The 23,217-nt window shown below is 42.6% G+C and overlaps 1 protein-coding gene across 1 annotated transcript; it reads right to left on the reverse strand.

Annotated features, from left to right (window-relative positions):
* Nucleotides 1-2,057: 2,057 nt before the first annotated feature.
* LOC147421652 (LOB domain-containing protein 4-like) lies at nt 2,058-4,256 on the reverse strand. Its single transcript, XM_086503719.1, has 2 exons — nt 3,838-4,256; nt 2,058-2,760 (listed from the first exon to the last, which is right to left on the reverse strand). Exons 1-2 carry the CDS (start codon nt 4,006-4,008, stop codon nt 2,500-2,502), a joined length of 432 nt encoding a protein of 143 aa, XP_086359845.1. The 5' UTR covers nt 4,009-4,256; the 3' UTR covers nt 2,058-2,499.
* Nucleotides 4,257-23,217: the final 18,961 nt, after the last annotated feature.

A 23,217-nucleotide genomic window follows, 5' to 3' on the forward strand; every position in this document is an offset into this window, starting at 1 on the left:
TTTTGAGTGGGGCACAAGTTTTACGCACGCAGATTTCCTTGTTGGACTCATTGGTCATTTTGAGCTATGAAAATTTTTCTTTGGAAGTGCTGATGAGCATGCAGAATTTCTTCGTTGGAGTCATCCGTTATCTGTTATCATGATGAAATGTGCCGTGGCAGGCCGTTTAGTTGTTTATATTGGTTGTTAATGTTAAAATTATGGTGATGAGCTTGAGTCAAATGTGATATGCAAGAACAGCCCAAATTCGAGGCTTCTAATCAGTAATGTCTCTGATCTCCTATGAGTGAGTGCAAGACACTGTTGGAGGGCCTTGGCCAAAGTCCGGCCTTTTATGTGTTATGCTTATGCTTTTGTTATCCTACTTCCTAGACCAGTGACTTTTTCTGCTTTGAGCAATAGTTTGTAGACTGTCAGTGTGCAGCTGTGCAAGTTTGCGGATTATGCGTAGTAAGGAACTTGATAAATATTTAGTCTTGCTACTAAACTGTCAAGGTTGATAGGTGAAAAGAGCTAGGAATTACTTGAAGAAGCCAAACATAAATCTTAGTCAGGGATTTCTGCTTCTGTTGGACTTTGAACCGTCTCAGAATTCGCAGCAATCCTTGAGATCAGGGTGTCAAATACAGCAGCATATATACCGAGCTCTTTGCCTATGCTTAACCTGCTTTGGTTTCTACTAAAATCTCACCTGTGTATCATCAGCCCATTAATTGACAATGCGAGTCACTTTTAGTGAAAATGCCCGACGTGTTGTTCTTGGCATGTGTACCTTTTTTCTCTTTTGATGGTGAGGAGAGGAACATAATTGACCCCGGCATATGCAGCTGATACAAAGTTATTTCCACAGAACACCCGACACTTAAAAAGAGTATACATGGAGTTGAGAGAGTAGAGATAGCTTAATTGTATGCTACTAGATTTTCAGAGATATTAGCAGATTTTCTGCCACTCGTCTGGACCCTCTAATAGAGGATGCCAATTATTGCCCAAGGACTTATTTCAGCAAGATGCCCCAGCATCCGCTATTGCCACATTGAGAAGGATCACAGTCGGTAGAGAGAGATCGAGCTTGCAGACGACCCAGAGCTTCAGGATATTGAACCCAGAGTGCATTGGAGGGAGATTTGTGAGATCTGCTTACATTAGTGCCACCTATGGAGGGTGATATAGCAGGTTTACTCAAGACTCTGCTGCTGTAATGCAAAGCCACTTCACTCCCTACCCACCTATGCCTTTCATTCTCCAGCCCCAATTTGGAAACCGATGGAGCTAGTTAATCTTTTGCTTCACATTGTTTTCAGCTGCAGCTCCATCCTCACATGTTTAATCTCACCCACATAAACTCCACCCGTTCACTGTTAATCTTCTAGTGATTTTTAAAAGCATTTCTATATTTTCCTTCATGAATGTCCAGAGACTTTTCCACGAATCATTCTGTCTCTGAAGCCACTAGAGGATGTCAAATTAATCTCTCCAATTCTCTTGAGGAGAGAGAAACATAGCGCCCACATTAGGCCAGTTGGTGAATTCAAATAGTTGAAAACCTAGCATGCCAGGCTAAAGGGCCAATGGCATGACTATCCAGGAGAGGGAGAGAGAGAGAGAGAGCCTGTAATCTAGAATAGTATTGTTGGCTCTGTCTATGCATTGAAGTTCACCAACTGGCCTATTGTGGTTGCTCTCTCTCTCTCTCTCTCTCTCTCTCTCTCTCTCTCTCTCAGGAGCTGAGCTGATGCCTTTGATAGAGCTTCATACTTTGTAAAGGTATGACATCGCGTGCCAACAAAAAGTGCATATACATGATTCTACTTCAGGACTCAGCCTAGATAAACTTAGAAAACCTGCTAGAACAAGGATCAGTTCGGGTCGTAGATCAGTACTCCTGCACATGAACTTGACTATATTAGTATCAAAGTATTAACATGATTGCTGTCATGAATCTCTCTCTCACTCTATTGGTTTCTCCGATCTCTTTCAGTAATCTGAGTGCAAACAATTCCCTGTGCAAACAAGATGAGAAGATGCAACTGAGAAGAAAAAAAAAAGGGAAAACATTGCCACAAATGATAAGAGACATTGACAATAAAGAGAAACAAACCGGTACATGATGCGGTAGGTGTACAAACAATCTGTCTACATGCAATGGAAGCTATTCACTGACCTAACAGAGTCTAATTGATGTAAGTTCTAGAGAAGTTTACATTACATCAATTTCCTCTGCATTACAGTACTATGACCTCAGAGGCGACATATTTTAGTCAGCCTTCCACCAGCCACAGGCTCATGTGTGGAACAATATGTGATGCCTAGTAAGGACTTCAAGCTTGCGCACATGTTTCGTGCATCATGTGGCTCGAAGCCCTAATCATCAGACAATTATACGATGAAGATGATAATATCCTAGCCCAAAGTTATGGAATATCTAACACTAAGCAAAGTGAGCCTCCGCATCAGTTGTACCATAGCCATAGCAAGAGGCTCTCTACGCTCATCCCTCTATCTAGAAGGAGAGGATGGCGCTATGGGAGGTGAAAACGTCGTTCCCTTTGAACTGGCATTGATGGGGTTTGAGCTCTGGTACATCCGCAGGCATACAATTTCCGCTTGCGCAACTGCTAGCTGCGTCTGCAATTCGGCTACTTGTTGCTGCAGAGATGAGATAGCACCCACACAGCCGTACACGGGATCCCTCACCCTTGCATTGGCTTCATATACCATACTGCTCACAGCATCCCCTCTCTGGTGCTCTGGAAGCTCCTGAAAAATAACACAATATGAGTCTTGCAAGTGAATAAGCATCTGAATCATGGCTTTGCAATTATGCTTCAGATGTCATCCGCCTTCCTACAAGTTATAACCTGTGAAAAGACTACATGGTGGACTTGTTTGGACAAGAAGGTCCTGCGAATAGGCTCACAAAATTGTTAGAACTAATTTCCTTAAACTCTATAGATAAACCCTGGCACCGAAGACATAGTAGTACTATGTCCATGTGGCAAACAGATTCATGTGCACATGACAGAAGTTTACCTACAAACTTCCTTTCTAGATTAACACATTGACACCCAACAATCATCACAAGGGTTGCTATAGACAAACCTTGGCTCCAGAGGTGTAGTAATAGCATGTCCACTTGGCACACAGTACCATGTGCACGTGACCAATGTTAACCTACAAAGTTCCTTTCCAGATGAATACATTGAGAGACTCGACAATCATCACAAGGGTCTCAAAGATTTCTGTGTACATCATAGCTGGATGCACAATTTTGCAAGCAGAGGCGTGTGCAAACAATCAATCATACATACAAACAATCAGCTTCATCTCATGTAAATTGTTTGACATTCCCAGTGACGTCATCAGCACCGGATAATGAGCATGAAACTAGGTATCAACACACACAATCACACAAACGTGCGCGCGCGCACACACATTTGTGCAGTATATAATCCTCTTCAATCAACCCCCATGATATGGTACATGCTTTGAACAGTGATCGCATTGACATCATTCCCAACACAAACTTGGTTCTATAAATCCTCCCAGCAATTGAGTGCCATCCAGTGGGTTGGGTGCAAATGTTATCGCAAGTGTGTCGCATCCAATTCGGTGAGAATTGTATCCGCACTAAGCAGCAACATACCAGAGTCATGTAGCATGATTACCTAGTACAAGTTACGTCGACACTCACTGGCGCACACAGGCACATACACGCAGTGGCACACATCAGAATGTTGCGTGAAATGATTGGTTCCGATGTGCATTTCAATGGGAGTATCCATTGAAATTATGATTGTACATAGTACATGTATGTCCAGATATTGAAGGATTTACCTGCAGAAGCTTGTTAACATTGCTTGCACCGAAGACCTTGTGGACGCTGGCGAACTTGAGCGGTTGATCGGCTGGGAAGTAAGGGGCAAAAACACACTCTTTTGCACACCTGCGTCTGAGAAGCTTGCAAGCGGCGCAAGGGGAAGAGCTAGCGCACATGTTTTCTCGCATGCTAGAATGCGCACACACATACACACGGAGAAGAAGCAGAAGACACGGCCGAGAGAGTCAGCTTTTCACCTCACGGCTCAAGGCCCTCATGCACACAACGGGAAATGCGAAACCTGCGAAAGAGAGAAAAGCATGCTTCCAAGCTCTGATGCGACGTTGCGATGTCGGAAAGTAGTTGTTCTTGTTCTGTAACGAGAGAGAAGCCCACGTTCTGCTGCGGTTTAAGAATGCGATTGAGAGGGAATGCTTGCGAGATAGAGAGAGACAGTGTGTTCATGTGCGTGTGGGCAACTTGTGTACTTTTGTGTAGAGAGAGTGCAATGTGCATGTGCTAAAGTTTCTCGAGAGGAGGGCAGATGGAGGCTCATTTAATGCCCAAGTCCCCACCACTGTAGTCTATCCATCAAGACTTAAAACAAAAACCTTTAAAATTATATGACTGAATTATTGTACTCACTTGCCATACCTCCCTCAGCCCATGGGGTCTTGAATGGAGCCCAAGCCATGGGATCGACGATGCGCAACACATGCACAAATTTCATGACGATGGACATCCGTTGGATGACGGCTAAGTTTACTTTTTATGGTTGAGTTTACTTTCATCTGCACTTGTTTACTTTATGCTGCGAAATGGAGGGCTTGACAACCAAACCCACTCAGCTGAGACAGTCAGTGCGTGTGATTTTTGTGGACCGTCCACGCCCCTTGAGATCCGTGCGAATCTCTGTCCGCCATCGATCTTATGGCTTGGGCTTCATTATATACCTCGTGCCACTCAGTGTTGTGGTCATATCTCGTGTCTATTTGACATGCGAGAATATTGAGGGGATCAAGGGTGGTGGTGTGTCTAGCGATTGCGGGCGAAATCGCACCATCAGATGCGCGTGTTGTAAATTTGAGGAATTAAAATGCAAATTCAGGCCCAGGTCCTACCTCCCCCACCCAGAGACTTGAACACATGAGACCTCGTTTAGCTGCCAGATGCTCGAACCACCCACCCATGCGTGCTTCTAAACAATAATGAAAGTTTGCATGGTTTTGTAAATGCAAGCAAAATGTAGATTTGGGAAATTTGCTAAATTCATGTGCTTCAAGCGGCATTTGTAAATTTCTATCACAAAGTTATATCAACAAGGTCATCACCCTACTGTGGGGTTCAACCTTGTGGTCTAATCCCGTGGGAACATGCCCTTATGGCATGCATGAAAGCTTCAGTTATTTGCATGGCCAGTTGCCTTATAAATATGTAAAGGCCTCTTTTATACATTAATACAAGCGTTATTTTGGTTGCTGTGTCGAATCTCTCTCTCTCTCTCTCTCTCTCTCTGCTTTTTTTGCTCCTCCACACCATGGCATCTCCTTGATGGCATCCACCATACGCGAAGCCTAACACCTGGTATCAGAGCTTTGGAGTACCACACCTCAAAGGCTTGTGTTCGAAAGGCTTTGTGCAGGAGTAGTTGCTCATGGAGGAGAAGAAGACAGCATCGACTTGCTCAAAACCAAGCACAATCAAACTCTACAAAAACGTTCTGGCTTGACATGAGTTTTTCAACACTGAGACGGACTCCAACTGTGGCACTATTGGCTACAAAAAGCAAAGCGGTTCTTCTCGTTGTCGGCGTTGTCTACAAAGCATCCACCATTTTTTCTTTTGTTCCTTTTCATACTATTTGTGAAGGGCCCTCTTCTATTTTGAGCTCTTAGCCTTAAGCAAGAGCCTATTCATGCTTGACCTCATCCGTGTGTAGCATGCCAAAATCTATGGTTGCTTTTATAGATGAATTTCCTTGCAATGCAATTATGTCAACAACAGAATCCAAGCAAAGAAATAAAATCTTCCCTACTTAAGGTTTGTGTGACTCGTGTGTATCGGCCATTTGGGTATCGGGGTTTGCCGAAGGGTATGAAAAAAAATGTTTTGGAAGAATCAATTGATACACCCTTGATGATCGAGGCTATGCTAGAGCACTATTTCGATAGGTTGCGTATGCTTCCTGGTGGCTAGCCAGTACAATCAAATTGTGGCTCGGATGAAGTGGATTCACAATGTGCAAATGGACCGTGCATCGTGGAAGCTCTCTGGAGAAAAGATGTCGATTCACGCTCAAAGTTGTCGAAACAATATCAAAAGTGGTGTCTTCTAGTTCTCTAGTTTCTTTAAGTTTTCATAGTTTGTTTATCAATTGTCTATTGTCAAAACAATCATACACTTTTTAGTCAAAGCCTCTTTTTATCTGTTGTTGTCAGTCATTCCATGATACACATTTGTACGGGTTAGACACTGCCACACATACATAAGTGGTAAGACCTCCCAAAAACATTTGTTCTCAGCCCATTTTTGTCCTGCTTCTTGTGAGGTTACTGGGTACACTTTAAACCTAAGGTTTGGCAGTGAACCAAAAACTCCATTTTTGGTAGCTAATTTTTAACCTATACCCTATCTGTTCAAGGGGGGGGGGGGGGGGGGGGGGGGTGTTCACTATCATACCACCAGGTTATGAATACACCAAAATCCTTGGTTGTGAGAGAACCTAAAACTCACGGTTGACGAGTACACCAAAAACTCGAGGTATCATGAGAGTGGTCTGTCTAGTTCGCGCTTGAAGGGGGGATTGTTGGGTTTAAGTCCTATGGTCTAATCCCGCGGAAACATGCCCTTATGGCATGCAAGAAAGCTTCAATTATTTGCATGCCAGTTGCCTTATAAATATGTAAAGGCCTCTTCTATGCATTAATACAAACGTTATTTTGGTTGTTGTGTCGAATCTCTCTCTCTCTCTCTCTCTCTACTTTTTCTACTCCTCCACGCCATGGCATCTCCTCGATGGCATCCCCCATAGGCTAAGCCTAGCAGGCTAGCACCTGGCTAGGAGGTTCCTCGGATGGAAAGTGAAGAATTGAAAAGGAAGCCAAACTTGGCTTTTGAATAGTTGTTGTAGAGCTAAGCAAGATGGAGGCTTGGGTATTTTGTATATTGAGAAGCTAGATACAAAACTTGCACCAAAATGGATCGTGATTCCTTAGAGCTTTCAATTCAAATAACTAATGGGCACTTAGATTCAAAAGAAATCTCAGCTGATTTGTCTTGCGAAGGAAGATGAATGATAGAAAGGTCTTGGTCTTTCAAAAATCTTATAGGCCCCCATACCTATCATACCAAAGGGTTCCCAACTTACTTTGCAAACCTTGGACTGATCGAGTATGTGGATCGTGTGGGATACTTCGCTCAATAAAATCGCCGGTCGAACCTCTGGGAGCTGCTATAAATGACAGTGAGGGTTGCTTTGCCCCCTCACTTAGCCGTAACTGTGTTGTATGTGTCTAGGAAAGAGGGGTTGAGGTTCTTTCTCATCGTGCACATTGCTTGGTGGATTGTATTACTTGCTTGCATGGAGCTGGTCGAACAAGGCGTGGCCTCTCAGGTTGGTGCCTGAACATGCATTGGTCTTTTTTAAAAGCACTTCTAGGTTACTGCTGCCTAACCGGCTTTATTTGATGATTAATGATATTACTTTGCTGACTATTGATGAAACCGTTCTCCTTGAAGGTTTTTATTTCTGCCGCTAAGGCTGTTTGTTATTTAGCTTGAACTTTCCTGTAGAAGTATGTACATTATTATTATACGGATATTCTACAAGGGGTAGGTATTCTCCTATTGTGAGAGTTGATCTACTTCTGTAACATAGGTTTGTAGTAGATCTAGAATTGTAAGGTTTGCTATTTCACTTTGGCCATCCATTTGTGGGTGATATGCAGAGGAGAAATTTAACCTTGTACCTAGATTCTCAAAGAGACCCTTCCAAAAATTATTGGTCATTCTAGGATCTTTGTTTGACACCATGGATGTTTGCAAGCCATGGTACTTGAATATCTGAGATATGAAGAGAGTTGCCATTTGATGTGCCTTTAGTCTTTTTGACATGTATAAAATGTGCTTGTTTGCTAAACCTGTCGACTATTGTCCATATTACTATATTCCCATGGATAGACTTGGGCAATCCAAAGATAAAATCCATGGATATGCTCTCTCATGGTGAATTAGGAATTGGCAATGCCTGAAGCAATCCAGGTTGCTTCCCTATATCATACTTCATCTTTTGACACACTACACATTTTGAAACATACTCTTATGTCTACGTTCATAGTGGGCCAATAGAAGTAGGTTTCTACTCTCCAAAGAGTAGGTTCAATCCCTCTATGCCCTACATAAGGAGGAGCATGGGATTCGTACATTACTTTCTCACGAAGTGAGTTAGTAACATATAGCCTATTGCCATAGAGGAGGTAACCATCCTGCAAGGTGAATGGTTCCTCTTTCTTCACTGGCTTTAGAGATTTTTGGGCTATAGAGCTGTGATGGACCCACTTTCTATAATTCTTGTTTAGGTTGACTAGTGTGAGGTGGTCCATCTTAGGCTATAGTTCTGGATTCCTGAAAATGGCTATCATGGTCTTTAGACTTTGCCGATTATAGGATTGCAGGTTAATCCATCTTTACTTACCTAAATAATTTTTTAGGTACACACTCAAGATAAGATGATTGCTCCCATGAGAGTCATCCATGACCCACTGAAACACACAAGGATAATGGAACAAATTACACAATACCTAAAGGATCACCCCCCTAAAACATCCCATTCCCATAGAACTAGACCTTTTCTTGCTAGAAAGCCAAAAGGCAATGTAATCTCTTATTCAAAATAAACCCTAGACTTTCTAATTCTTCAAACTTTTGTTACAGGCCTTATTCCTCTCCTAAGGTCTTGAGTTAGCTTCAGAACCTCTTTCTGTGGCTTCCCTTGTCCTTCGATGTATAAGAAACTTGGATCCATCACTACTTATCTATGATTCTGCCCTTGCAATTGAGAAAAAAATGTCTATGCTCTCCTTCAATGACTGGTCAAAATTTGGTTGGTTTAGACAAAGATACTCCTGATGGATTAGCTATGATCTCTCAATACATCGCCTAACTACCTATATTAGCTTTGCAATACAATCAAGATCTTGCTCAATTTTCTTCTTCTGATGTTGAACTGGCTAATTTTCTTAAGAAGTTATGTGGCTTCAATCCTACTTTCGTTAGTACCCCTAGTACTCCTATTGTCCCACAAAATGGTGGCCTCTTTTGTAGAGACAATGCCACTCTGGAAGCTGTTAAAGAATTCCAAAATAAATTATGCACCCTCAATGACTCTACCCGTTTAGAGATGTTTCCTAAAGTCTCAAAAGTCTTCCCTTTTCTACCAGTCAGACAAATTGAAGTTGAGTCTTTTGGAGTAGACCATCAGCTATGGCTTCTTCCCAAACAAAGCCTTTTCAGCACCCATACTCAATGAAACTTGGGTCTATCTTGCCAACCTACCTGCTTCTACAATCAAGGATTGGAGACTCAAAGTACTAAAAGGTGGACAATGTATGGACAAAGGGGAGCTCATTAAGGCCCCTTTTAACCTTACTTTCATTGATCACTCTAAATGTGCTTCCAATTCAAATGAACCCTACAAATTGCCTCAAGAGTACTCGCATCTACCGGAGGAACATTGGGCAGCGACTAAGGAAGTTGTGGCCAGGAACCTTTGCTACAAGCACCATTCAAGGAAGTCAGATTTATTAAAGTACATCACTCTAGAGTAGCTACGTGAGGAGGTTCTTGAGCAAGAACTTTCCTATCCAGTACTCAAATGGCTAACAATAGAAAAGAAAAAAAATGATGCCATCAATTCTATTAGATGACGAGGGAAGCTACAAAGACGCATATCTTTCAGAATGGATCACAAAACAAATCAAGGACGCTAGACTTGAATATAAAGAGAAATTTATGCGGGAGAAAAAACAAGCAATCACAATGAATTCATTTGCTCCCATCCACCTTCAAATCGACCCAACATATTGTCCAATCATCAAGAGGAGATGGTGGGTTCATTTCGAGCAACTGCTTGTATCTCACCCAACATGACTAAATTACCTAGTATTCCCCAAACCATGAGAGGCACCTTCACTTTCCCACATGAGGAAGGCCATAAAGCAAATGATTAGCCTGGTTCGAGGAAAGCCAAATATCGCATGCAAGATGATGCTAAAAATAAGCTATATGCTCTCAACATGCATCAACACGTTCATGAACACAGAGGCCACTAAAGTCAAATGGACTTCATTCTTGGAGGGCTACAAGGGCTTGATCTTCAATTTGAATGATACCCCCAAGATGAAGGCAATTTACGAACTATTCTCAAGGATCATGTTCCTCCCTAGCCGTGCTACATGCAAACCTTTCAGGAAGCATTCTATACGGGCTTCTTTGAGATGGACTCCACCATGTTCATGTCCATCTGCAATGATCTCAGATTAAGGTTTTTGGCATACATTCTACACGAATGAGAAAACCCCTTAACCAGAATCTACAAGCCACAAGAAGAAGACCAAGTGCAACAGATGATGTTGGCATTTCAACAGTATGTCAACGAGCAAAAGCAAAGGAAGCCCCTGTGAAAAGATTGAAGTCTTGTCAAGGACAACAAGAAGCCACGAGGGGGGAGTGTTGAAGCAAAGGAGCCCAATCACACCAATCCAGATGGGCCAGTCAAACCTTTTTCCCTCATTTATTTTCCGCCGAAGCCGGTGTTGTAAATCCTGAACTCATTAGAGTCTGATTATTTTCAAACCATTATGTACTTAGTGAAGAGGCTAGATGCCAAAGCCCATCACATTTTTGAAGTAACTATCCCTTTCTAGAAAAAACCCAATTTTCCACCTTAAGTATATAAGCCAAAATTTGTAATTATTAAGGGATGTTTTTTTTTTGGAGCTCATGTAGTGAGAGTATGCCTACGCTTGTACGCTCACTACTCTTTGTACGGGTAAGAATGTTAACAAAACTTCATGTGTTTTTTCCTCATGCTCATGGCATCATGTACATGTTCAATGTGCTATGTTTGAGTGTGTGTGTGTGCGACGCAATGAGCGGTTTAAGCTCTAGGTCACCTAGTGTGTTTAACTGCTCATTTTGTGTTGCTAATGGTGTTTTAAGTGAAACTGAGCATGGACAGAGGTAAGTAGGCCTTAAGAGGAGCCAAACAACCCCTCATTCTTCATTTTTGTGAAGTTGAGAGGTGGTAGGTTTTGATGTTGGAAACCTATTCCCTATAGCCAAGAGACCCCCAATCTCAAGTTTCATGTCATTTGGAGTTGATTTGACCCCTTTACGACCATTTGAATGTTAGTTAGACCACATGGGAGACTTAGGAATTTTCCACTTAGTTGCTTCCTTGTAGTAACACCTCTCTCCTCAGTGCATTGTCACATAGGACTTTGCATTTGATGTTTCCATGCACTAGTCGGCTCGGCTACGGCGCGCCGACTAGTTGGGTCGGTTACGTCCTTGGATTGACATTATCATGCTGGCTTGAGTTCTCTCTACGCTACATTGTTCGATTGCGGCGATCCACTAACAATTCCTTAAAATTATGTACCTCAAAATGTATTTTAAATTAGAATGAATTTTTAATTATGTAACCTCAAAAGCATTCATGAGATGTTGGCTTGGGTTTCTTTGACATTCATTGATGTTTTGATTTTTTTCCAAGCTATAGCTTGCTCTCTATTTAGAGCCCTACTAACTCACCAAAATTGTTGGGAGATTTTATCGATTGTAACAGATTCACAAAGACTTGTTGGTTTTCTTTTCCATTTTTTGGGTGAAAATGTCTCATCATGTTGGTTTCCATTGATATTTATCTCAATGTCATGCCCTCAAGATTGTATGATTTTTGTTTAAAACAATAAAGTGCAGTCTTGTCTCCCAGTTGATTCACAACCCTATAAATAGATCAACCTGGCTTAGGGTTATCATCCTTACAATGAGAAATAGGCCAAGGGATATGGGTAAGGATTCTAGATCCTCTTTCTCACTGTGCGCTTTGCTGCACGTGTCAAAGACTGGGAACTTACCAAAACACCGTGTGCGATCCACGAATGGCTACAAGCACACAACTAGAAGATCCTAGCAAGCTCAAAGGAGCAAGGGTGTGTCACTCACCGCTCAATGCTTCCATCGTGAGGGATCCTGTGCCGCAAAGAAGAAGGAGCCACCGTCGTCGCCGTGCTCAACCGCCTCGCCGCCGCCGATGCCACCACAATGGTCGATCACTCTCTCTCTCTCTCTCTCTCTCTGTCACACACACACACACACACACACACACACACACACACACACACACACACACACGAAAACGAAGGAGAAGAAGATAGAGAAGGAGCAAGAACACTTCTTAGCTTGCACCTCCAAGAATGAGGATTTTTAGGTCAAATGGACCTTTTATAAGAGTTTGATCCATTCACACATGGAAGCCCACAATGTCCGATCGTTGCAAAACTACTATAAAAATAAGATAAGTGATGCGCTTCTCATCCACGATCACCTATACACCTATTGGACTGAATAGTCCAGTCCATGACTCAATCAAATAAATGATAAGGCGTCCGTCAAAGGTGATAGGGTGTCCGTGACGGTTAACATGCCCCCCTTCCTGATGTAGATTTTATCCTCGGAAGCTATTGAGATGAAGCCCGTTCGTAGAGGTGGAAGAGCATCGAGATTGAATGTCCTTAGCCTTCTTCAATCACTGCAAAATCAACTAAAATTGGCATAGTAATTGCATTCTCATATACAATTAAAAAGCATATGTAGTTGTAGGCACACAAAAAACAAGTATGGGGTCACTAATTTACCGGTCGAAAGGCACTAGAAGTTAACTATTAATACCATGGGCAAACTTCTCAATTCTCTTTGGTCAAGTAAGTTGTTTAATCACAAGAGCAAAGTATTTCATGTCCGAGGGCTGACTAGAGGCTATACCTAGAAGACCTTGTAGTTAAGCTACGATAAAAAGAATTGCTTATGAAATCATCGCCTGAATTATTTTCTTTGTTTGACCCCCCAAAGTTTTTTCACATTGATTCAATTTTAATGTGTGTGCTTATTTTGTATGCCTTGGGCTTTTTGCTTTTCAAGGAAAAACGCTCACACTGGGAACCTCTAGGGCTCTAGTACCATAGGCAATATATGTGAGTGAAGTACCAAATCAATCTAGGATTTCTCTTCCAGCTTAAGATTTTACACTATGGCACTTTTGATTTTTTCTGTTTGTTCGTTTTCAACATTTCAATTTTGTAACTTTGGGGGGTCATATGACACTGTTACCCTCCCCATGTTCCTCTCACTAGTAAACTCCCTTTATAATACTTAAGCTAAAGGTCAATAGGGACTAAGTCCACTAGAAAGACCTAGTATATTGCACAGAATGCTGCTTAGATTGGATTAAGAACCTAAAGTAACCATTGATTATTAGGAAGGCACGTTCCATGGTATTAAAAGAAGATCTCTTACGCCTAACTTGGTCAAACTAGCTTAGTTAGATTGCTTGATTCTTAAACCTAGACAAGGGATTATGACATAAAATTATATTGAATCTAATGTTTAATCTAAGCAAATGTGTTGAATATTGTGCTACCAATCACATTTAAAGCAGACAAACATGGATGCAAAAAAAGACAAGAGGCAATGCTAATGAACAAGAAACACCTGTTCGTGTTGATGATCGCACTCGATTCAAAGAGTGAACGAGGGAAATATTCCATGAATTTCAAAATTTTAATAACAACAACGCGTTCTTGTACACACTAGAAAACACAAGGAATACCTTTAGGAGACACATCAGTGGGAAGAGGCACCAACCTTTATTGAACACAATCAAACAACATAAAGAACCTAACCTAATTATTTGCATCCCCCTAGAGAGTCAAGGGAGTAGGACATTGAATAGATGGGCGGATAGCCCTAGGTCTAAACCCCTATTCTCATCATTGTCGAGAAAAACAAACTCATCATCCGTGAGACCATATGTGCTATCCGTGTAATCATGTAACTCTTCCTCATCATTAGAGACACAAATCTTCACTAAGAACGTCACTAGACATCTATAGTCATCTTGGTCAAATGGGTAAGTTTGTGCAATCGGAGAGATGCTCTCTACTAAGTAGGGATCAGTCGTGGTCAAGAAACGTATCAGCCATTCTAGTTCCTCAAAATTCTTCTCACACGCTAGCGTATCTACCAATTCCCATTCATAGGCAAGCACCGGGTAGACTATGTGAAACACTTGTGAAGATGATGGTTAGTGTGCAAATATTATAAGGGTCATGTCAAAAGGTCGTGTTCTTGTGCATAATGTGTTTTTATGATTTTGGGTCATGTACTAGAACTTGTAGGTTTCTAGCTTTTTGTTTGGTGGCTCTTGCTCTTTTACTTTTTTATTTTTGTTTTTTTGAGTATAGGGCTATATATATATACATTCCCTAAGATTAGGAGATTGAGAGGTCAGGTAGGAAGGTTAAGAGGGGAGCAAGTGAATGATGGATGTCAGCAAACACTCCCCCCCTTCCTTGGGTAGATCATAACTTTTGGAACGATGTCGTCACCTTTTGAAACCAATTGTTCCAAGTTGTTAGGGGTGAAGACTTTGACCAATAGTTTTCGATCGTGTCCAATAAGATGTTATATAGCACTTTCCCACAAACACTATTTAGCTCAATAGGGTATCATAGAGGTGTGTTAGAGTCTAACCAATCATCCTCTGTTTCAACGTGAAATGCATATGTAACTCCAAGTTTGGCCTCTCGTTGGTGTCTTATATGTTGTTGTCGCTCCTTAGCCTCAGCTTGAGCTTGTATCTTCTTCAATTCTGCTTGTGCCTTGGTTGCTTTTTTTATTATGGATGGAACATAGCTCCTCTTGGCTTAAAAGGATCATAATATCTTTTAAATATGTTCTCATTGAGGAATCCAACGGTTTCAACTCCATCAAGAGTTTCCACACGAATGGTACCTTGTGGGGTGATTTCACATACTCTATATGGTACTTTTTCCTCAGATTTCTACTTTTTCTTCTTGTTTTGTACTCCATACATAAGGACTTTATCCCCAACCTTGATATCTTTGTTCTTTAGATGACGGTCAAACCATTTCTTCCTCCTATCTTTCTCCACAAGTTCATTTTGCACAGCCATTTGCCTTTCTTTGGCTAACCTCTCAAGAATATATAAACGCTCAACTAAAGGGTTATCATCCCAACCTTCTTGTGAAGCTACCCGTAGACTAAGAATTACAAACTCCCATGGCATAACTTCTTCTTGGCCATCTACCATTTTGAATGGTGTTCAATTAATACCCACTTTGTAAGAAGTACGATAAGCCCATAGAGCTGATATCAACTTCAAATCCCAATCTATGCGATGAGCTTCCACTGTTTTGATCAAGATATGAATTAAGATCTTGTTAGTGCTCTTAGCTTGGCCATTTGCTTGTGGATAATAAGGCGTGGACTTATGGTGGGCTATCATGAAGCTTGTTGTGAGTTCCTTTATGACTCCATTTATAAAATGAGTACCATTTTCACTCACAATCTTAAAGGGACAACCAAATCTTGTAATAATATTCTCAAAGAGAAACTTATCGGTTGACCTTGCATCAGCCTTGTGTGTCGCCCTGGCCTCCGTCCACTTTGTCACATAGTCAGTGGCAACAATAATATATCGAGATTGAGTGTTACGAGCTGCTGAACTAATTGGGCCTACAAAGTCTAAACCCCACTCTTCAAATGGTTGAGTCACCTTAATAGGATGTAAGGGCATCTTATCCTTTAATAGTATGATCTTGTAACGTTGGCATTCATCACATCCTTTTGCAAAAAGTGATGCATCTTTAAATAAGGTAGGCCACCAATAGCTTGATTGCAACACCTTTCTAGCAGTTAGTTCTCTTGAGAAATGTCCTTTGACTATACCCATGTGAGCTTCTTGTAGTATGTATAAAGATTCATCCTCACGAGTACAATGTCTAAGAATATCGTGCTTCTCTACCTTGTAGAGAGTTCCTGCAATTAGAGAATAAGGTTCACATTCTTTTAAAAATTTTTGAGCTATATCCTTACAAAGCTCCTTGGGTGGAAAACCGTTAACTAAAAATTTAACAATCTTCTCACTCTATTCAGGCATGGTCTCTACGAGGAATAGGAAGTATTGGGCAATTCATCATCAATTCCAGTAGGGGCTTCAAAATTGGGTATGCGAGACAAATGATACACTCCAAAATCGGTTATAAAAGCAGTTTTAGCTTGGTCCTCTAGTGCAATTGTGATTTGATTGTATCCAGAGTACCCATTAAAAATCTATAAGCTTCCTTCCCTGCGAGTCTTTCAAGCACATGTTTCGAATATGGCAAGGGGTGATGATCTCTCCTAGTGGCAGCATTGATCTTCTTGAGATCCGCACACACTCTGACTTTCCCATTATTTTTTGGCACAATAACTATTGGAGACACCCATTCTCAGTGCTCAATAGGGTATATGAATCTGCATCATTTCAATCTCTTCTTGAACAATCTTTGTATACTTAGTATTCATTGGGTAGGGTCGTTTCTGGACTGGTTTAGCCATGGTATTCATGGGAATTGTGTGTTGCACCACGGAAGCACTACAACAAAAAAAGCTGTCATCGACGCATATATCGACGCACCACGTCGATATCTGCGTCGATATAGACGTCCCTGTGAACCTGTCGCTATTTGCATTGATATTTGCGTGGAAAGGCTTTATTTGCGACGCCGATATCGACGTAAATAGCGACGCAGATATCGACGACCATAACAGAAATTTTTTTTCTTGGGCAGAGGGCAGGTAGCTTGGCCTGTGCCCAGTGAAAAGATGGACACAGCCACCACAGCCAGACTTCCTGCCCTCTGTCCAAGAAAGCGAGCAACACCAAAATCAATTGTGCTCCCGCAGAAATTTCGGCAGAGTTCCCTTTCTTTTTACATAAACTTTTCAAAAAAAAAAAAATCATGTATACGTCTCCTACATGCTATCCATGTAGGATCTCACATGAGATTTAAGGCCAATGACCATAACGAACCATAACCATAACTTAAAAGCATAACCATAACTTAAAACCATAACCGACCAATATAACCACTTTGATCATAACCAGAAACAAAATTAACAATAACCATAAGCATAACCAGAAAGTTAAGCATAACCATAAACAAAACCTGAACCATAACTATATATGTCTATACAAGAATATGAGAAATAACCATGTCTATACAATGACAATGACAATAACCATGAGGGTCAGGAAAACAATAACTGTCTGAACAATAATCATAACCATATATATATGTCTATACAAAAGGAGACACAGAAGCGTGTCTGTGTCTCACAAAGCATATATATGAAATCCGGTCCATTGATGACTAGGCGTCACAACTTGCACATAGGACAACTCACAAAGTTAGTATTGATATTACTTCACATTTACTTACTTAATTAAATCAACTCACACATATTAACGTCTCACCTCAAGCGATCAGTGAGACTGTAAGGCTGCCCAGTCTACGGGCTCTCCTGAAGCATCAAGATCATTCAATACTTCATAGATACCTCTGCGATATCCATCTGACTCCTTCTAACGTGTCGGGGCTCGATGCATCGCAAGATTTTGCGTTTATACAAAAATCAAAGTAATAAGAATACATGATTCATCGCGTTTTAAGAAACGCTATAGTTAAGATTGGATTAGAAACTCACAAACTCATAGCGAAAGGTGTCGAAGCCTCCGCTGCCAAGATGAGATGTCCCCCTGGTTGTCTGTCGTATCTGCGCGGCCTCACGCTGCTGTCTAAACCACGTGGCCGCTGTTCGCTCATCCTCCCTGATCTGCAGCCACGTCTCGTGTGGGATGCCCGAAGGCTTCGGCGAGCCGGTCGAAAGCCTTCCGAGCTGCATCTCGTCGATGTTTCACGGTGTCCCGTGCAACACCCTTCATCCATCTCCTCGGAACAACGTCAGAACCCGGAGCAGGCTGGTACTCTCTCAGCATAGTCTCCACTATGTAAGTGACTTTGTCCTTTTCTTGCTGATCCCAAGACGTCAGAATGATGGTCGAAAATTGTAGCTCCGCGAGCTGGTGAATCCGCTGTCTCATCTCAGTCCCGACTCTATCCATGTCAATAGAACCATCTGGCCATACAGTATAGAGCTTGGAGGCACTAGGATCGTGTGCCCCCCAAGGTGTCCGAGGTGTGCCAAGAGGTGTGTCGAGAGGTGTACCTGGGTAGGACGGGGGTCCTGAGCGAGGAGGGGTCGAAGCATCTGTGGACCCTCCTCCACAACAACCACCATCTCCACCTGACGATCGTCGAGATCGACGAGTGCACTTGTGCTGCGAAGATGAGGACGTACCCGTCTCTGCCCCACCCCTAGGTGTCGAAGCGGCCGTGATGGGAGAAGCAGGCATCGTACCCATAGGCGTCCCCCCTCCCATAGGCATCCCCCCCCCATAGGTGTCCCCCCCCTAGGCGTCGAACCCTCGGGTGTGAAGCTCGGAGGCGTAGTAACCGTGCCTCTGGCTACCCAGTACTGAGAAGCCTCTGCCATTTGAGCAGGCGTCATCTGTGTAACAAAGCCAATGAATGCATCTGCACTCATAGAAGCGGGATCTGGAAACTGGTCTACCATACTAAAGTCCTGCACAAATAAAGTAAAATAAAGCGTCAGAACACAGTTGTTTAAATTAACTTTAAGATTAATTTTAAATCAAATTCTTCACACAAACACTTACAAGCCTAGGCCTCGACGAGTGAGGCATCATCGATAAGATCTTGCACCGTTTCATCGTCTATCTCTAATTGCAAACATAACTCTGCCCCAACTCGTTTTGGCAGATTGTCTTCATCCATTGCATCTTCATCTACAAGTGTCAATTCTGGCTCGTTTGCGTCATCCCTCGTATATCTGTCAGCTTCCTCTGCCATACCTTCATCCATCTCATCTAATGTCACGGCCAAATGGACGTCTTCTGACTGACTTTCCTCCAGGAGATCTTGCCCTTCAAATACTTGTTTATTTCTTGGAGCAACCTGAACCACAAACCACCACTGTCGCTCTCGAGGGTCCAGTACAAAGACAACTTGCTCGCAATGTTCGGGGAGAGCAAATGTGTCGCTCGCATCTGTCCAAACCCTTGTAGAATCTATTTGCACAAGTTTGTTTCCATCTCTGCGTACCGTTGCATTGCGACCAGAAGTAATCACCTTGAACCACTTCACATCCAACAAAAACATCTCAAACCGCCTGAAGCTTACTTTCAGGATATCTGACACCAGACCACAGTAATCTAGGTTGCTAGTGCTCTCATTCGTGTCTCTGGCACTAGCCCTTCTCTTTTACATGAAACTAACCATTACCACACTGTCAAACGTGTTTCTTCTGCTGTCAATTTGTTGTGTTCTGAAATGCTTTCCATGCGACCACAGTGCCATGTATGTATGATACTTCCAGTCACATCCAATAGCCAGCTCTTCCTCTTCTAGAGATATGGGTTCTCCGATCTGTCGAGCTGCTCTCACTGTCTTGTCCAACCATGCCATTGTAGGGAATTCAGGTAGAGGAGCGAGATAGTCTGGCAAGGGTAAACCTCTAGTCGTTCGGCTTCGCCTGAAATCCTGTCGCTCCCTATTGCGTCTCTCTTTCTCTTCTTCGTACCTTTCAAGCCATTTTTGCATCGGCGCTGAATTTAGTATACAGAACTTCATGATCTTTTCTCGCATGGCGTCGTTCATTTTCTTCGGCACCCCTTGCCCTTGCGGCTCCTCTCCCACCAGTCTTGCATCGCTCCACAGTCGAGGCATTTTTGGGTCAGAAACGGATAGAAATTCGGTCGTCAATACAAGAGACTCTTGCACCAGCCATCCTTCTGCCATGCTCCCCTCTGGACGCGCTTTTTGGCGAACAAAACCCTTAAGTGTTTTCATGAACCGCTCTAGAAAGAACATCCAACGGCTTTGGACTGTACCTGCCACTGCAACCTCATCTACTACATGGACAAGCAAGTGCATTTGGATAGTTAGGCACCTCGTGGGTAGATACTCTCAATCATGCAAACTACCTCAATGGAGTTAGCCCTTGCGACTGCAATAGATTCATCCTGTATCTCCTTGGAAGAGATCCACCGCACTAGCTCTGAAATCTTGTATATACAGGTCCGCACTTCCTCCGTTAAACACCCCTTGATTGCAATTGGAAGAATGAATTGCAAGAACTTATGCCAGTCGTGCGATTTCAGTCCTGACAGTTGATCATCACCGATGAATGCTGTCTTGAGATATCACATATATCCTGTTGGCGTCCTGAACTCTGAAATCACCCTTTTAACTTGTCGCTCTTCGTTTTTTAGCAATACCAATGGCGCTCTTGGAAGTTTTGTTTGGCCAGCTGCATTGGTGAAAGGCCACAGCTCTGGCATCTTTCCAACTGACTGCAAATCATCTCGTGAAGCTCGATTATCTTCCAGAGAAGCTCTCCCACATTCTTGAATATATGCATTGGATCCAACAAATGGTTAATTAGTAGATCACCCCAGTACGGCAACGAATGGAGAATGGACAAACGTTTCATTCCTGGAACAGGTTGCCCCTCATGTTGCTCCCATTTGCGACGCCACTCTTGTACATGCATAGGACGACATTCGATGCGACCAAGCTGACCTTCGCGCAAGTGATAGCCATCTGGAAGATAACGGTGGTGACCTTGATAAATTGTCTTTCGAAGAGAGGCAGAATAGCGCACATCCAAAGACTGCCCGCAAATTGGACATGCATTGTATCCCAAAGTTGTTAGCCCTGCATATATTAAAGCATGAATCAGGCCAAGGCAAAGTGCTTGTGAATAGCGAGAATTTTGTAAATCAAGAACCATTACCAGAAGCTTCTCCGTATCCTGGCCAATCATGCATAATCCATATAAGAAGTCCATGGATCCTTGCATGTTGTTGTCCTACTGGTTCAACCGCATCTGCTATGTCGATCCCATGCCATAACTCCTGGAGCTCGTCAACTAGTGGAGCTAGATAAACATCCATGTTTTTTGCCTTGAACTTACCAGGTATAATCAAGCTTAATATCAAATGACCCTTCTTGATGGCAAGCCACGGTGGGAGGTTGTAATTGATGAGGCACACAGGCCAAGTGCTCCATGACGAGCTTCTCAAGCCAAATGGATTGACTCCATCCATTGCCATGCCCAAACGCAAATTGCGTGGTTCACTCTTAAAATGTGGCCAGGTATCTTCAATGTGCCTCCAGGCCTTTGAATCAGTAGGCACCCTAAATGTTGCGTCAGTGGATCTATTCGTAGAATGCCACCGCATCAACTTTGCAATGGAACCACAACAAAACATGCTTTTTATCCTAGGAATAATAGGGAAATGCCGCAACACTTTAGCTAGCGCTGTCTCGCCAACTGCATCTTGTTTATAGCGCATTGCTCCACACTTAGGACACGACAGACAATCTGCGAATTCATTGCGAAAAAGAATGCAATCATTTGGACATGCATGAATCTTGTTGTAGTCCAAGCCAGCTGAGGTCAATAGTTGCTTTGCGTCTGGCCTGGAGGGGAGCATTTCATTGCCAGCCGGGAGAAGTTGCTCTCGCAACAACCTGTTTAAGTCACATTAAATTAAAAATATCTCCAAGTACATCACCGTTGCAATCGAAAAATCTCTTTTGTAAATTACGTACCTAAACAAAGCAGTGACGCTTGCATCTGACCACCCGTACACTGGTTGAAGATTCAGAAACGCCAGACAAGTACGAAGCGTCGATATTTTGGCTCCTTCATAAATTGGTTGACGTGCCAACTTTCTCAACATGTCTTCAGGAGATAGGCGTACGGCTTCTGGTGCTGCTTCGTTAGCGTTCTCCTCGCTTGTCTGGAAGAAGACATCCAGCATCTCCTCCATGCTGTCGTCTTGTGTCTGTAAGTCCTTTTCTGCTTCCATCCTTGGCTCTATATTGGTCGGACCTTCACGCATAATCCTTTCTCTCTCTCTCTCTCTCTCTCTCTCTCTCTCTCTCTCTCTCTCTCTCTCAAATGTAGGTGCTATGTCGCGAAAATCAATGCTCGTTCCGTAGGAGTCGTATCGTAGATTCTGTACGGTTTCTTTAGCAAACTCTCTGTACTTGTACACATGCTCATTACATATCCTACGCTTGAGCAGGATTTGATACTTGCAGAGCGTGCACGAGCATGCAATCTTTTCCTCCATGTTAGTTGATGACGTTGCCATCTACAATGATTATGAATGTTGTTTTAATATATATACTCCTCACAATGTAAACTACCTCGCATTCTCTAATCCTCCATGTTAGTTGATGACGTTGCCATCTACAATGATTATGAATGTTGTTTTAATATATATACTCCTCACAATGTAAACTACCTCGCATTCTCTAATCTTGCCCAATCTCCGTACACCTCGGTCCAGAGGTGTACGGAGATTAGGACCATCGGATCAAAATCTCGTCTTTATTGGTCAAATCCTATATGAGTAGACACATACGTGCACTCCCAGGTTTACATGACAATGCATGTACGTAGCGGGCAAAACCCCTTTGCCGCTTTTAGTTCCATAGTTTCTTCAATATCCAACGGCTATCCGTTTCTTCTATCCGTTTGACCTACGGCTTGCCATACGCGCTGTTGACATTGATTTAAGACTACCTAATGGACTACGGATGGTTTCGGTAGGCATAGAAGCCATTTCCGAAGTTCGTTTGCGTTTTTTTCGTAGAAAAACGCAAACGGATTTGACCTACGGCTTGTGTATTTGGCGTTTCTTCTATCCGTTTGACCTACGGCTTGCCATACGCGCTCTTGACATTGCCTAAAGACTACCTAATTGTCTATGGATGGTTTCAGTAGGCATAGAAGCCATTTTTGAAGTCGTTTGCAATTTTTCGTAGAAAAACGCAACCGGATTTGACCTACGACTTGTGTATTTGGCGTTTCTTCTATCCGTTTGACCTACGGCTTGCCATACGTACTCTTGACATTGCTTCAAGACTACCTAATGGACTATGGATGGTTTCGGTAGGCGTAGAATCAGTTTCCGAAGTCCGTCTGCGTTTTTCCGTAGAAAAACGCAATCGGATTTGACCTACGGCTTGTGTATTTGGCGTTTCTTCTATCTGTTTGACTTAAAGCTTGCCATACGGGCTCTTGACATTGCCTAAAGACTACCTAATCGTCTACGGATGGTTTCAGTAGGCATAGAAGCCATTTTCGAAGTCCGTTTGCGTTTTTTCGTAGAAAAA

Source organism: Adiantum capillus-veneris, chromosome 27 (assembly GCF_014529385.1).
Source record: "Adiantum capillus-veneris isolate H3 chromosome 27, ASM1452938v2, whole genome shotgun sequence".
Lineage (NCBI taxonomy): Eukaryota > Viridiplantae > Streptophyta > Polypodiopsida > Polypodiales > Pteridaceae > Adiantum > Adiantum capillus-veneris.